The sequence below is a fragment of the Myxine glutinosa genome, chromosome 3, assembly GCF_964187855.1.
Source record: "Myxine glutinosa chromosome 3, kmMyxGlut1.1, whole genome shotgun sequence".
NCBI lineage: Eukaryota > Metazoa > Chordata > Myxini > Myxiniformes > Myxinidae > Myxine > Myxine glutinosa.
In genome coordinates, this window is record NC_136263.1 from 157,065,762 (window position 1) to 157,078,679 (window position 12,918).

At 41.5% G+C, this 12,918-nt stretch overlaps 1 protein-coding gene across 2 annotated transcripts in view; it reads right to left on the minus strand.

Moving 5' to 3' along the window:
- LOC137423105 (transcription factor HIVEP3) overlaps positions 1–12,918 on the minus strand; it is a 78,175-nt gene that overhangs the window by 13,544 nt on the left and 51,713 nt on the right. For both annotated transcript variants that reach the window (XM_068109917.2, XM_078774693.1), the window contains 2 exons: positions 5,269–6,003; positions 837–960 (listed from right to left, as the gene is read on the minus strand). In XM_068109917.2, the coding sequence (XP_067966018.2) occupies positions 5,374–6,003 (630 nt within the window). In that variant the 3' untranslated portion in view covers positions 837–960; positions 5,269–5,373. The remainder of the gene's footprint in view (positions 1–836; positions 961–5,268; positions 6,004–12,918) is intronic.

Below are 12,918 nucleotides of genomic sequence, written 5' to 3' on the forward strand. Positions count from 1 at the left end.
AAGGGAAAAGATTGATTAAAACATAATCCATAAATTAATAAAATCAATCCCAATTGGAGTTGAAGTAGTTCTAAAGGCAAAAGGAGGTCGCATTGATTTATTGATTATATGTAAAGACAGATTTGCTTTGTCCTATAACAATACGTGTTGTTATATCCTTAAGGTTCATGGAACATGTTTTATTCCTCTCCCACCTCCCCCCAAGTCCTCCCGATGTCCCTGCTCTCAAATGTTGTGTTTGTGTCCTTCCCCCTCTCTCCCCATCTTGTCTGCCGCTCCCCTTGTTTTTTGTGTTTTGTGTGTCGGTTTGACTCTTTGTGTGATTAATGTTCGCTCTTTCACGAGCCTCGATCTTGTATACAAAAAAAAAAAAAAAAAAAAAAAAAAATCCCTTGAAAGTGCTTTTGGTTTCATGTTACAATTTTTTTTTTTTTATCATGTCTCAATTAATAAATTTCCTATTGGAATTTTTGCACAATACCTTTGCACACCACTGTACATGTTTTTTTCCCCCACAGAAGCTCCCACATGAAGCTCTGATTAGCCCTGACTGGTCAGATTGAGCAAGTCTCAGTTTTTGAAATCTAAGTTTAGTTTTCCATTTGTATACTTTTAAAATGTTATAAATGCTGTCATTGCATTATTTTACCATGATCGACATGAAATGTTTCACACAAAACAACAATACATGTGTGTCCTGTTGCAGACAGCCTTCCTTGTTATATCTATCTTGGAGATCTGGATGATCAGGCAAATAAATAATTCTAACTAAAAAGATAAAAAAACAAGCAACATACCAAACGACTTTAGAAGCAAAGAAACTAATTCAAACACACCTGCTGTCTGACAAATATGGTAGCAGTTTGAGTAGATGCACCGGTCAATGTGTCGTAAGAGGAAGAAAAAGAATCCATGTAGGAAGCATAAGGAGGAGAAGAGGAAGAAGAGGCGCTTGATACACTGCAATAAAAGCACAAAAATTCCCATTGCACACTGCAAAGAAACTATGCCATCACTGGCATTCTCATATTAGAACCTTGAATTTACAGACAAAAGAAAGGGCTTAAAATACTTTCTGTGTTACAAGATGTATAAAGAAATTGCAATGATGAATTATGTCAAACAATTATGAGTAAAGAAGCTCAGGCGAGTTAGGATTATAGTGGAATGGAAATGGAATGGTCTCTCTGCAAACGCAGTGACAGCAGAAACAGTAGATAGTTATACAATTCAATAAAATAGGTATCCAGAAGTCATGGGCCGAGGGGCGATTTAGAAGGTGGCACAATTGCACAGGCTTGCTGAGCCTAAAGGCTTCATCCTGCATTGAAGTCCCTTGTAAATCCTTGTAAATGACAAGATAGCTCAACTTGTAGCCTATTTATCCTATTTTGTTCCCTTGTGGAGTAATCCAAATACAAACAGTATTCCAGTGCTTTGCCCACTAGGAGTGCTAAAACTAGGAACACAGCACCATTTTGATAGCTTTTGATGTATCAGCTTTGCACATCTGGATTTGGGGAGTTTCTCCCATTCTTCCATGCAGATTTGCTCAAGCTCTGTAAATTTGGATTGGGAATGTCAGTGAACAGTAATCTTCAAGGCTTTCCACCGATTCTCAATGAGATTCAAGTCTGGGCTTTGGATTGGTTACTCAAGGACTTTTACATTCTTGTTCTGAAGCCATTCCAGTGTTGCTTTGGCTGTATGCCTGGGCTCATTGTCCTGTTGGAATATAAATCTTCGCTGCACTCTAAGGTCTTTTGCACTCTGAAGCAGGTTCTTATCAAGGATTTGCCTGTATTTAGCTCCATTAATTGTTCCCTCTATCCATACGAGTCTCCCATTTTCTGCCGCTGAAAAGCATCCCCATAGCATGATGCTGCCACCATCATGCCTCATGGTAGGGATGGAGTTAGATGTGTGATGAGTTGTGCTCGGTTTCTGCCCGACACAGCGCTTTTGCATTCAGGCCAAAGAGTTCAATTTTTGTCACATCAGACCACATAATCTTTTGACTCAAGCTCTCTGTCTCTTTCGTACCTTTTTGCAAACTCCAGGCCTGCTGTGACGTGCCTTTTTCGCAGGAGTGGCTTCCACCTGGCCACTCTCCCATAAGGCCTAGATTTGTGAAGTGTTACAGAGACTGTTGTCCTTCCAGCAGGTTTTCCCATATCACCAAGAAACTCTTTAGTTCTGTCAGAGTATTCATTGGGTTTGTGGTCACCTCCCTGACCAAGATCCTTCTTGCCGGTTGCTCAGTTTGGACGGATGACCAGCTCCAGGAAGAGTCTGGGTAGTTCCATATTATTTCCATTTCCTAATGATGTAGCTCACTGTGCTCTTATGAACTTTCAACCCTCTAGAAATTGTTTTATACCATTCCCAAGATTTATGCCTCCTCACAATTCTATCTCGGAGTTCTGTGTGCAGTTCCTTGGACTTTATGGTGGAGTTTCTGCTCTGACATGTACTGTCAACAGTGGGACCTAAAAAAAGGTGTGTTTCTTTCCAAATCATGTCCAATCAATTTAATTGGCCACAGGTGGACTCCAATCAAGTTATAGTGTCATCTCCAGGATGAGCAAAGGAAATCTGATGCACCTGAGCTCAATTTGGAGTGTCATAGCAAAGGGGCTGAATACTTATTGATTCAAGACATTTCACCTTTTCATTTTTAACTATTTTGTAAAAAAATATAAATAAATAAAATAATAATAATAAACCCCCACTGACATTAAGCGATATTATGTGTAGATCAGTGACAAAAATCTAAATTTAATCCATTATAAATTCAGGCTGTAACAACAAAATGTGAAAAAGTAAAGGGGTGTGAATACTTTCTGAAGGCACTGTATATGCTACACTCTTAATAAAAATAAATAAATAAAAACCACTTTTAGAGGCCATTTTTCCCCGCAAGCAGGGGTTGGCCTTTTTCGGGGACCGTGGTTGTTGTTGTTTTTTTGGTCCCCTTTTTGAAGCAATGTTTTACGGCCGGATGCCCTTCCTGCCGCCAACCCTTTTTGTCGCCTTTTTACGACAAACAGGGAATTACCAGTGAACTGGTACTCAATTTGCCGACCTCGGAAGGATGACAGGCTGAGTCAACCCCCCTGGCGTTAATTCAGCGATCGACCGGGATTCGAGACCAGGATCCTAGGATCCTAAGCTGGCACCCTAGCCGCTAGCCCAACACCAGGCTAAACTCTTAATAATATGAAGCAAATTATCACTCATCCTACCCATATTCCAGATCATAACGACCACTCTCCCAACACTCTGGACATGTTTTCACCTCCAATCCATTGTGTTATCGACACACAATTTCACCCCCGATTGGTTCCTCTAACCACACTCTTGTAAACGTCTCTTTACTTGCCACTCCTTCTCCGACTGATCTCTCTAAATGCCAGTATTGGCACTTTAATAGCGTTGACTGGACTGACTTATGGGAAATTCTATTTTGACTTTTCTTGGGAAGATTACTGCCTCGCCTCGGATGATGCCTCTGTCACTGCAGACCTTATAGCTGAAGTTATTGTTGAAGGAATGGAGGATTATATCCCCTTCTCTTTTAGGACTATCTCTTCTTTGAATTCCTGGTTCAACCATTCTTGTTCTGCAGACATTCGTGCAAGTGACGTGGCATATCTGAACTGGAAAAAGTCATATTGGACCTCGAATGTTCTTTTTGTCTGAACAGTTGCTCCATATAAAGGATTCATTCTTCCTTGTATAGAGTACTGCTCTCACACCTGTGGAGGTTCCAGCTCAACATACTTACTTGAAGTCGAGTCTAAAGCAATCCGACCCATCAACTCTCCCAATCTGACCTCAAAACCCAACTTGCTTGATTTATGCCGTAAAGTAAGCTCTTCTTCCCTTTTCTATAGATATTACTTCGGTATTTGCTCCCGAGAACTCGCTGTTTGTATACCTCCGCCATTAGCTAGACCACAAAACACTCAGCAAGCCACCTGCGTATGTCAAATAATTAATTATTGTGTGGCCATTGGTAACTCAAGGGTTGGCAGTAATGGCATTTGTTTCTTTCCCATCACTGCTAAGCTCTGGAATTCTTGATTTTCTCATGTCCTTTCTGACAGTTATAACCTGCACCTTTTCCAAAAGCAGGTTTTCCAGTTCCTAAAAAAACTCAGATTATTTTTCCTTTTCTTCACTTCTCGATCTCTTCACCTCTTTTTAAAAAATTAATTTAAGGCCTGGCCTCAATGAGGATGATAGTCTGTGACTGGAGCCTTTAACGCAAAAGAAAGAGCGAACTAGAACAATGGGACTGTGTCACCAGACACCAATATGCCTCCACATAGTCCCACAATGGGTAGATGCCCTCATTCACTGTCCTAAAAATAGACAAGTTTGATTTAAATCCCTTCAAATGTTTTCAAGTATCACATTTTCACCAGCCATGACAGGTTTCACATTGATCGGTGAAGCAGTTTCAGAGAAGAGATTTTTTTTAAATAAACATTTTGGCTGGTATACCACTTCACCTATGATGTCATCATTATCATGCTTTTTTTCCTCATGGGAGTACTTCACAATGTGGCAAGTTTCAAATTTTTCCATTCAGCGGTTTCCGAGAAATATATTTTTAAGTATTTGCTTTTAATCCAAGATGGCTGCAATACCACATGACCTATGACGTCACAATTATCATAAAATTATTCTGCATGGGTGTCACTCCTACCCTGAAAGTTTCGTCTCAATCGGACATATGGTTGCTGAGAAAAACGAGGTTTAGCCCGTATGGACGGACGGACGGACAGATGTACGGACGGACGGTCAACCCGAAAACATAATGCCTCCGGTGACTTTGTCGGCGGAGGCATAAAAAGTATAAAACTTGTGGGTTGGCATCCCTTTTGGGGATGGGTGGATTTCTCCGTAATTGCCCCGGCTGATTGTGGAGAGAAAAGAAACGTCATAAAACGGCGTCAATGATACCCAGAGTGCCCTGGGAAGCAAGTCACTTCTCCCAAGGTCACTGACTATGTTTGTCTGAAGTCAAGTCTTGTGTTTTCTGGTGTCTCTAGATGCACAGTTCTTCCATGAGCCATATATTCAGTAAAAATAAAAATAAAAAGAAGAGTTTAATTCGTAAAGCTGCAACTGCACAGTTTACTCTCACAAATTATTTCCCATGATACAACTATCAATAACCATCACAATCGATTTTGCTAAGCTTTTCACTTGGTACACTGCATTTAAAATTTATTAATATTCATGTTCTTTGAACCACACCTTGGAATCTTTATCCGTTGCTCCCGAATACCAGTATGCGCCTGAGCTTCACTCGAAGGCGCAGATTCCACCTCTGGTCTTTGAAAGTTGGAGTGGAGCTGCTCTTCATTCTTGCTCCTTGCGGGTAACCTCAACTGTAGCTTCACATTTCTGCTCTATCTGACTTTCCTCATGCTCTTCTACCTGCAACGCTTGTTTTTCCTGCCCAGCCTCTGGTTTGGCTTTGCTTGGCGTGAATCCTGAGCTCCTTGGTTCAAAATATTGTCCCTTTCCAAGCAGACTTTCTGTTTTTTCTTTGGAGCTTGCTGATGGTTCAGATACTGGTGGATGATGCAGAGTCGCACTGGAATCAGCACCGGCCTTTTGAGTCGGATCAGTTGTCTCTTTTGGATCAGTCCATGAAAGGGACATTATGGGGCTCACTTTTGAGCTGGGATGTTCTCTACTTGCAGTACAGCTGCTGACCTGTAAGCCAGCCAACTGGTACTGTGCTTCTGCTTTTGAGTCTACTGCTGCCCCGGTTTTTGAATGTAGGCCAGTACGATGAACCAGTTCAGGGCTTGCACTTGCCGATCTTCTCTTGGGCAATGAAGGGACATGCAAAGTAACCTTTTGGTGGCAAGTGGTCCATTGCTTTCCTGGCAACGGATGGTGCATGCTGTGTCTTGCACCTCCCTGGCATGAAATCGAAGAAGATGTGTAAACTGAGGGAGTGAAGGAATGTTGCGTTTCCACCTGGGAGAACATGAAGATGTACATGTCATATTTTGTGTTGTGTCAATGCCAACAAGGAAGAATAAGTATAACAAAATCAAAAAGGAGAGAGGGGGAGGGTGAGGGGCTGTAATAATGTAATACGTATATGAAAATCAAATGATTTATAATTTAAAAAAAAGTTTTATACACTAGTCAATACTATGCTGACATTGTTTATGAGGGTGGAAGGAACAGATAGGGATGGGGACTCAAAGGCATTTGATTAATAGATATGTTTCCACTCTCCTAGGAACCAACTTTAAAAACAATATTGGGAAAAATGAACCTTGTTATAAAATTTACAGAAGGAGTAAATAGAGAATTTTCAGTGCCAGTATCAGTAAATGCCAGTGCAGAGTAAGTGCCAGTTAAGTTCCAGTAAATAGAGAATCAATTTTCCTACTTTTTGATTTATTGTTAAACAGCAGTAGCGACTGTTTAAAAAGGTAACCATACGTGTTTGTGGTTTATAATATTTTTACATCCAGTAGGGGTGCCCCACGTTAATACATCGTTTATCCAAGGAGGAAAAACTCCTTGAGGAGGGGGTATTACTCTTGATTTTGTTTTGTAATTTCACAAATATCATGTTATTATCAATAGTGTTGTTGTTACTTTTGTTGTTAGAAGCGGCCTTGGAAAAACGCCACGATCAGCTATCTTAATACAGTACACCTCAACATGGATTTCGCCCAAGGCAGAAAACCCCCTTGGGGAGGAAGGCAAATGAAGTCACGACAACCCCCAATGTGTCACCTTTAGTCCTCCTGTTAAGTTTAGTTGAGATTGGACAAGAAGCAATCGAATGTATCGCGGTCAAAAAGACAGACAGGCAGTCAGACCAATACCGAATTGTGTATTTTCGCATGATTTGCTAATTTTAAGGCAGTTATCATGATAATAATGATTCTTTTTCATCCCCTTGTTTTGAAAGAAGAAAAAAAATCAGCACCTATGGGAAGGAGGCTAGAAATCCATCTAATAACTTACTGATGTTTCAGTGTACATATTATTTGCATTTGCTTAATCATATGTTTCGCTTCATAATTTATAATCATCAGCTACTCACACTTTTAAACAGCCACCATTCTGAAAGTTATTGGACGAAGTCTTTCAGCCAGGCCTGATGTTTGAATAAAGCTGCAGGAATTTTGAATTTGCTCAGGGTGCCGGCCATATCTCATTTACTCTTCCCGAAAGACACCATGTGATCTTTAACGTCCACCAGCAACCAATGCTCACAGACAGGTCGTCTGGCCTAACATCGAAACGAGGGACAGGGCACACATCGATTCCTCACCCTGCATGTGAAACACCAGGTTTACAGTTTCTAGCTGGGTCGAGGTTCAAACCCAGGCTAGACAGCTCATTGGCGAGTGGACATCCGAGTACCTATAAGATATCTTGCCAGCCTTAGAACATAATCAAAATAAAGACCGATTGCTGCACTGTAGTTACAAGAAGGAAGCCGGACATTAACAATACATACACACACACACACACACACACACACACACACACACACACACACACACACACACACACACACACACACACACACACACACACACACACACACACACATATACATATTGTTACGTTTGTGGGAATGTCAATCGTTTATAAAGCATGCAAAGACTATTCATGTCGTTTAGGGTGTATTACATAAGAAAATGCCAGTTCAGCTGAGGATCTCCAAATAGGACCTTTTCGCTTTTATTTTTCCTTTTTCTTAAAGTTTACCCCATATCCACTCTCTTTATGCCATGTGATTTTGACTGTTGGTGGTGGTGCACAAAACAGCTTTGGAAACGATTCAACCCTTTTTCTTTCAAGCAAGATAGTGCGGGAAATTAGTAAGAGGAAGAAGAAGAGCGTCTGTTGGTGGGCGGTAAAAAAGCGATCTTTGCTCGTGATGTGAACGGCATCAGTGAGCGTGTTGGTGTGAGAGACTCTATCTCTACGAACTTTCTGAAGGATTCATTGTGCATGAAGAAGGTGGACAAAGAGGAAAAGAGCGTATTCTGTGGAAAAAGGCGCTTCTTTGGGTCTCTGTGGAAAACGATATATGCTTCATGCTGTGAACGGGCTCAGCGTGTGCTATATGAAGGCGTCGACCTCGATGAACTTCCTGAGCTGAGGGATTTGCTGTGTTGCATGAAGGAGGTTGAGGAAAGGAAAAGGATCAAAGGAGAAAGGAATCGCAGAGCGTGATGACTGGTCCATTCACTTTTGTTCCCGCCAAGCTCTGCTCTGACGAGTCAATTAACCTTTGTTCCTGCCAAGCTCTGCTCTGACGAGCATCGATGAAGCTGCTCTTCAAACAGGCCTGAACCCCATTGCATTCCCATCCTCATATCCCATTTTGTTTCAATTCCCTGCGAATATTGTTTTATTAATTTGCTTCCCTTCCCTTTCGCTGGGTTAAATTGAGGTCCATGTGTGTGTGATGTTGTGTTGGCCTTTCATATTGGATTAATGTGGCCTGTGTTGAATGTTTCAGTCTGTCATTATTAATTAATTAATCCCGTCATCATACTTATATGATTTGCTTATTGTGTCGTTTTGCATTCTTTGAAGTAAATCGATTGTATTTCATTTTGTGTGATTGACATTTTTTGGAACGGGTTGCAAGCTCCCCCGAGCTATCAGTGTGGCAGTCTAAACTCTAGAGCCTCTACTCCTTGCATTAAGTCAAAAGCTCAAGCTTCCAACAACCGCTCGGCCAGCTTGTGGGCCTCAGCCCGGCGGGTTGGGGATCGGACTTAGGGTCGCTGACATTAGTCACCCCGTAACTCACTCACTTAGTCGGGAGTGACATTTGGGACTCTGGTCCTCATCCCCGTCACCTGTAACAATATATTATGTACTTGTAAGTACTTGTAAAAGCTATTTTATATTTGAAGTTATAACCTTAACCTATAAGCAAATGACTGGTTTTTCAACTGCTCGGATCATCAGCTGAGCACTGTTTTTCATAGAAGTTTCGGTCCTTTCAGCCCAGAACCTCTCTAAACGGCAGATCCACAACCCTGACTGCAGGTCCACATCAGTGGATTAATCAACATCAATGAAACCACAACCTCAAAGTTGTGTCCGAACAGTTAGTCAACACAGCACTGCAATATCCTCATTCAAAGATATCTAACCAGCCCTGGTGTTGGGCTAGTGGCTAGGGTGCCAGCTTAGGATCCTAGGATCCTGGGTTCGAATCCCGGTCAATCGCTGAATTAACGCCAGGGGGGTTGACTCAGCCTGTCATCCTTCCGAGGTCGGCTAATTGAGTACCAGTTCACTGGTAATTCCCTGTTTGTCGTTAAAGGCGGCAAAAAGGGTTGGCGTCAGGAAGGGCATCCGGCCGTAAAACATTGCTTCAAAAGGGGGACCAAAAAACAACAACCACGGTCCCCGAAAAAGGCCAACCCCTGCTTTGTGGGGAAAAATGGCCTCTAAAGGTGTTTTTTTAAAAAGATATCTAATTACTACTTTTATTTAAAGTATTAACACAAACTAATAACTTAATCATGAATTACTTTATATAACAATATACTAAGCCATAAACACTTTATCTGATAGACATGTCCATTACACAGCACCTCCATCCAACCACTTTCGGCGGGGATGGGACATCACATGATCGCTCTGAGCGAATCAGCGCGCTGCTCTGCCACCAGGTCAGATTGTCATCTGCCATCTGTCATCTGCCGACTCAAACTGCCATTCAAATATTCAAAGTGTCATCCACAACAACTGCACTGCGTATCCTAGCAACCACCAACCAATCACATTAATGGTAACTTATACATTTTATACATATTATTTTAACCTAAATACCTCCATTATTTAATACTTATATTAAATATTTATTTAATACTCATATTTAATACTTTACATGAAAACCAACCAAACTTAAACAAAAGGTGACGATGGAGTCTAAAGACATTCTCACAAGACCTGATCAAACAATCAGCCAAATATCTTCTACTAGCAGAAGTACCCGGCATTGCCGGGCGGGGGAGGGGAGGGGTGGGGGAAGGGGAGGGGAGGGGAATGGAGGGGAGGGGAATGGGGGGGAGGGGAGGAGAGGGGGGGAGGGAAGAGGGGGAGAGGGGAGAAGAAGGGGGAGGGGGAGGGGGCAGGGGAGAACAGGGGGGGAGGGGAGGGATGGGAGGGGGAGAGGGGTGGGAGGGGTGAGGGGGAGGGGGAAGGGGGGAAGGGGGAGGGGGAAAAGGGAGGGGAAGGGGGAAAAGGGAGGGGGAGGGGGAGGGGGAAAGGGAGGGGGAGGGTGAGGGGAGAAGTGGAGGGGGTAGGGGGGAGGGTGAGGGGAGGACGGAGGGGGAAGGGGGAGGGAAGGGGAGGGCCAGTCAACAATGACGTTGCAGTTCTCATGGTCGGAGAGCAGCACAACAATCGCGACATCGTCCTGCATCTTCGCAACACCACGAAGCGGCTTTTGGAGACTCACCGATCCTGTGACGCCCTCCAGTACCGGCGTTGCCGGGCGGGGGAAGGGAGACCCGTACATTACACACATTACAACATTACACACACACAAACTGTGTTTTATGTTCAATGGTCTGGCGGCGGGGATGGGACATCACATGATCGCTCTGAGCGAATCAGCGCGCTGCTCTGCCACCAGGTCAGATTCCGTGTATAATATTCCTCACTGAAATGCGCTGAGGTAAATATGAATAAAAAATATGGATCTCGTCAAATATTTTTAGGTCGGCCATGTCCTTCCCAGGCTCAATGGCCATGTCTGTGCCAAATATCAAGTACGTGAGCCTCTCCGTTTAGGAGTCTATCGGTAACATTACACACACACAAACTGTGTTTTATATATATAGATTTAACATGATGGAAAATACCTTCGCAGCACGTTCCACAAAATCATTGTTCACTGAGCAAATTCTTGCAAATCTAAGTAGCTGAGATGAGAAGACATTGTAACCCATTTTACTTGGTGCATTGCTACCTGGAAAGGTGTACAAGACTACAGGGAAACTGAAATCATCAACTTTATGATACACACTCGTACTAAAGCCATTCTGTCCAACTCTAACCAACACGTCCAGATATACAGCAACTGTACAATCATTACCACTCTTATTTGCAATCAGACTATCTGGATAAATCTTGTTATTTTACAACGTTCTTTATAGCGTTCTTTTTTTGGAATCAGCTGATCAAAAAAGTTATAGTTAACCACACAAATATCATCTATGTAACGACATGTATTAGACAATATTTTAGATAGTCCGAATTTTTTCTCCATCAGTTTTTGCATAAATGAAAATTCACAGAAAATAAGAAAAATGTCCACTAGTAGGGGGCTGCAATTCCCACCCATGGGAATACCCTTAACCTGTTGAAACATTATCCCACAAAAGGATACAAAAGTATGAAACCTAATTAAAATTAACAGCATTCTTAAACTTCTGCTTATCAAAACAATGAAAATTTGAGTATTTATTTTTTGAAAAGAATGTTCTATCAAACCTGACACATAAAAACTTATCAAAAGAGTTAAAATTTTTATTAATTACTTTGAAGAGTGAATCCCTTACTAGTACTAAATCCAAATTTGTATATAAAGTTGAAAAAACCAAAACCTTAACTAACTTGATATTGAGGCATCTAATCCTATCTAAGAACTCCAAAGTAGAATTAATGCTCCAGAAAGTGTTAAAACCAGAATTCCTCTCAATTGCTAAACAATATTTCCTAAACTGTTCCCTAACAACTTGTTAACCTGAGTTAACTATAACCGATAACTGTTTGGTTGTACACTGCCTGGCACCAGCTATAAACCTATACTTGTATGGGTTCTTATGAAGTTTGGGGATCCAGAAAAGCCTCTGAAAAGAAAAGCCACAAAGATTTACCTCTTTACATTTAATACTGAAATTATTAACTAAAACTTCCTGATGCTCAGAGATAATATCCTGGAGTGACTTATGACAAGGAACATATGTGCTATTTCCTATACTAGTGAAAGTAACCGTATCGATGCCTAACTGTCTTAAAACCTCCATATAAAACCTTTTACAAGCCACAACAAAATTATCATCAGCCTTATCCGCTGGAGCTATGACGTATCTATCATGCAGATCCTGAATGTCTTTACGAACACTCGGCTTGTTCAATACTGGTTTAGACCTACCCAATGAAAGCAAGCCCCGACTACTAAAATACTTCATCCTATTTTCCAGGACTTCCACAACTCTGTTAAACCATGCATTTAAACTGTTTACGGAGAACTTAAACATTTTGGTGCACATTCAGTTGACAAAATTAAAGTAATTGTCATGAGAAGAACCTATTATTAAATGCAAAAAATCAAGAATGTTGCAAGTCATGTTGGCTCAACTTATTGAAACATCCCAGCAACACAGGTTTTGCAACGTACCGCAAGGCAAAGTACTAAATACAATTTAAGGTGTTTCTTTCCTATGAGATGGATGATTAATCAAAGTAACAAGGCCTGACAACATCACATTACTTTTTCACCGGTATCCTTAAAAAATGTGACACACCAGGAGAAAAAACTGTAAATACATGCAGAGAGCTCAGCAACATTGGCCAAGGAAAGTGCTCCTTAATAATGTTTGAAGACATACATCAGGGCATTGTTTGAGACATTTATGTATTATTGCAACATCAATGCTTCCATGGGATTGCAGCATGCCGTGGTATATATATGGTGAAGAAGCTCTCTAAATACAGCAATTGGACTGATTTCATAGTCATATGAACAAAACTGAACTGTTCATATTAATGTGTACGAATCTGCAAATCAAAACTTAGTCCCCAGCTTTACAATTTCAAGGTTTGTAAATGATGATATGCACCATACTCTTCTGGTGGTGTGGTGCTGACCGGGCCGACGTG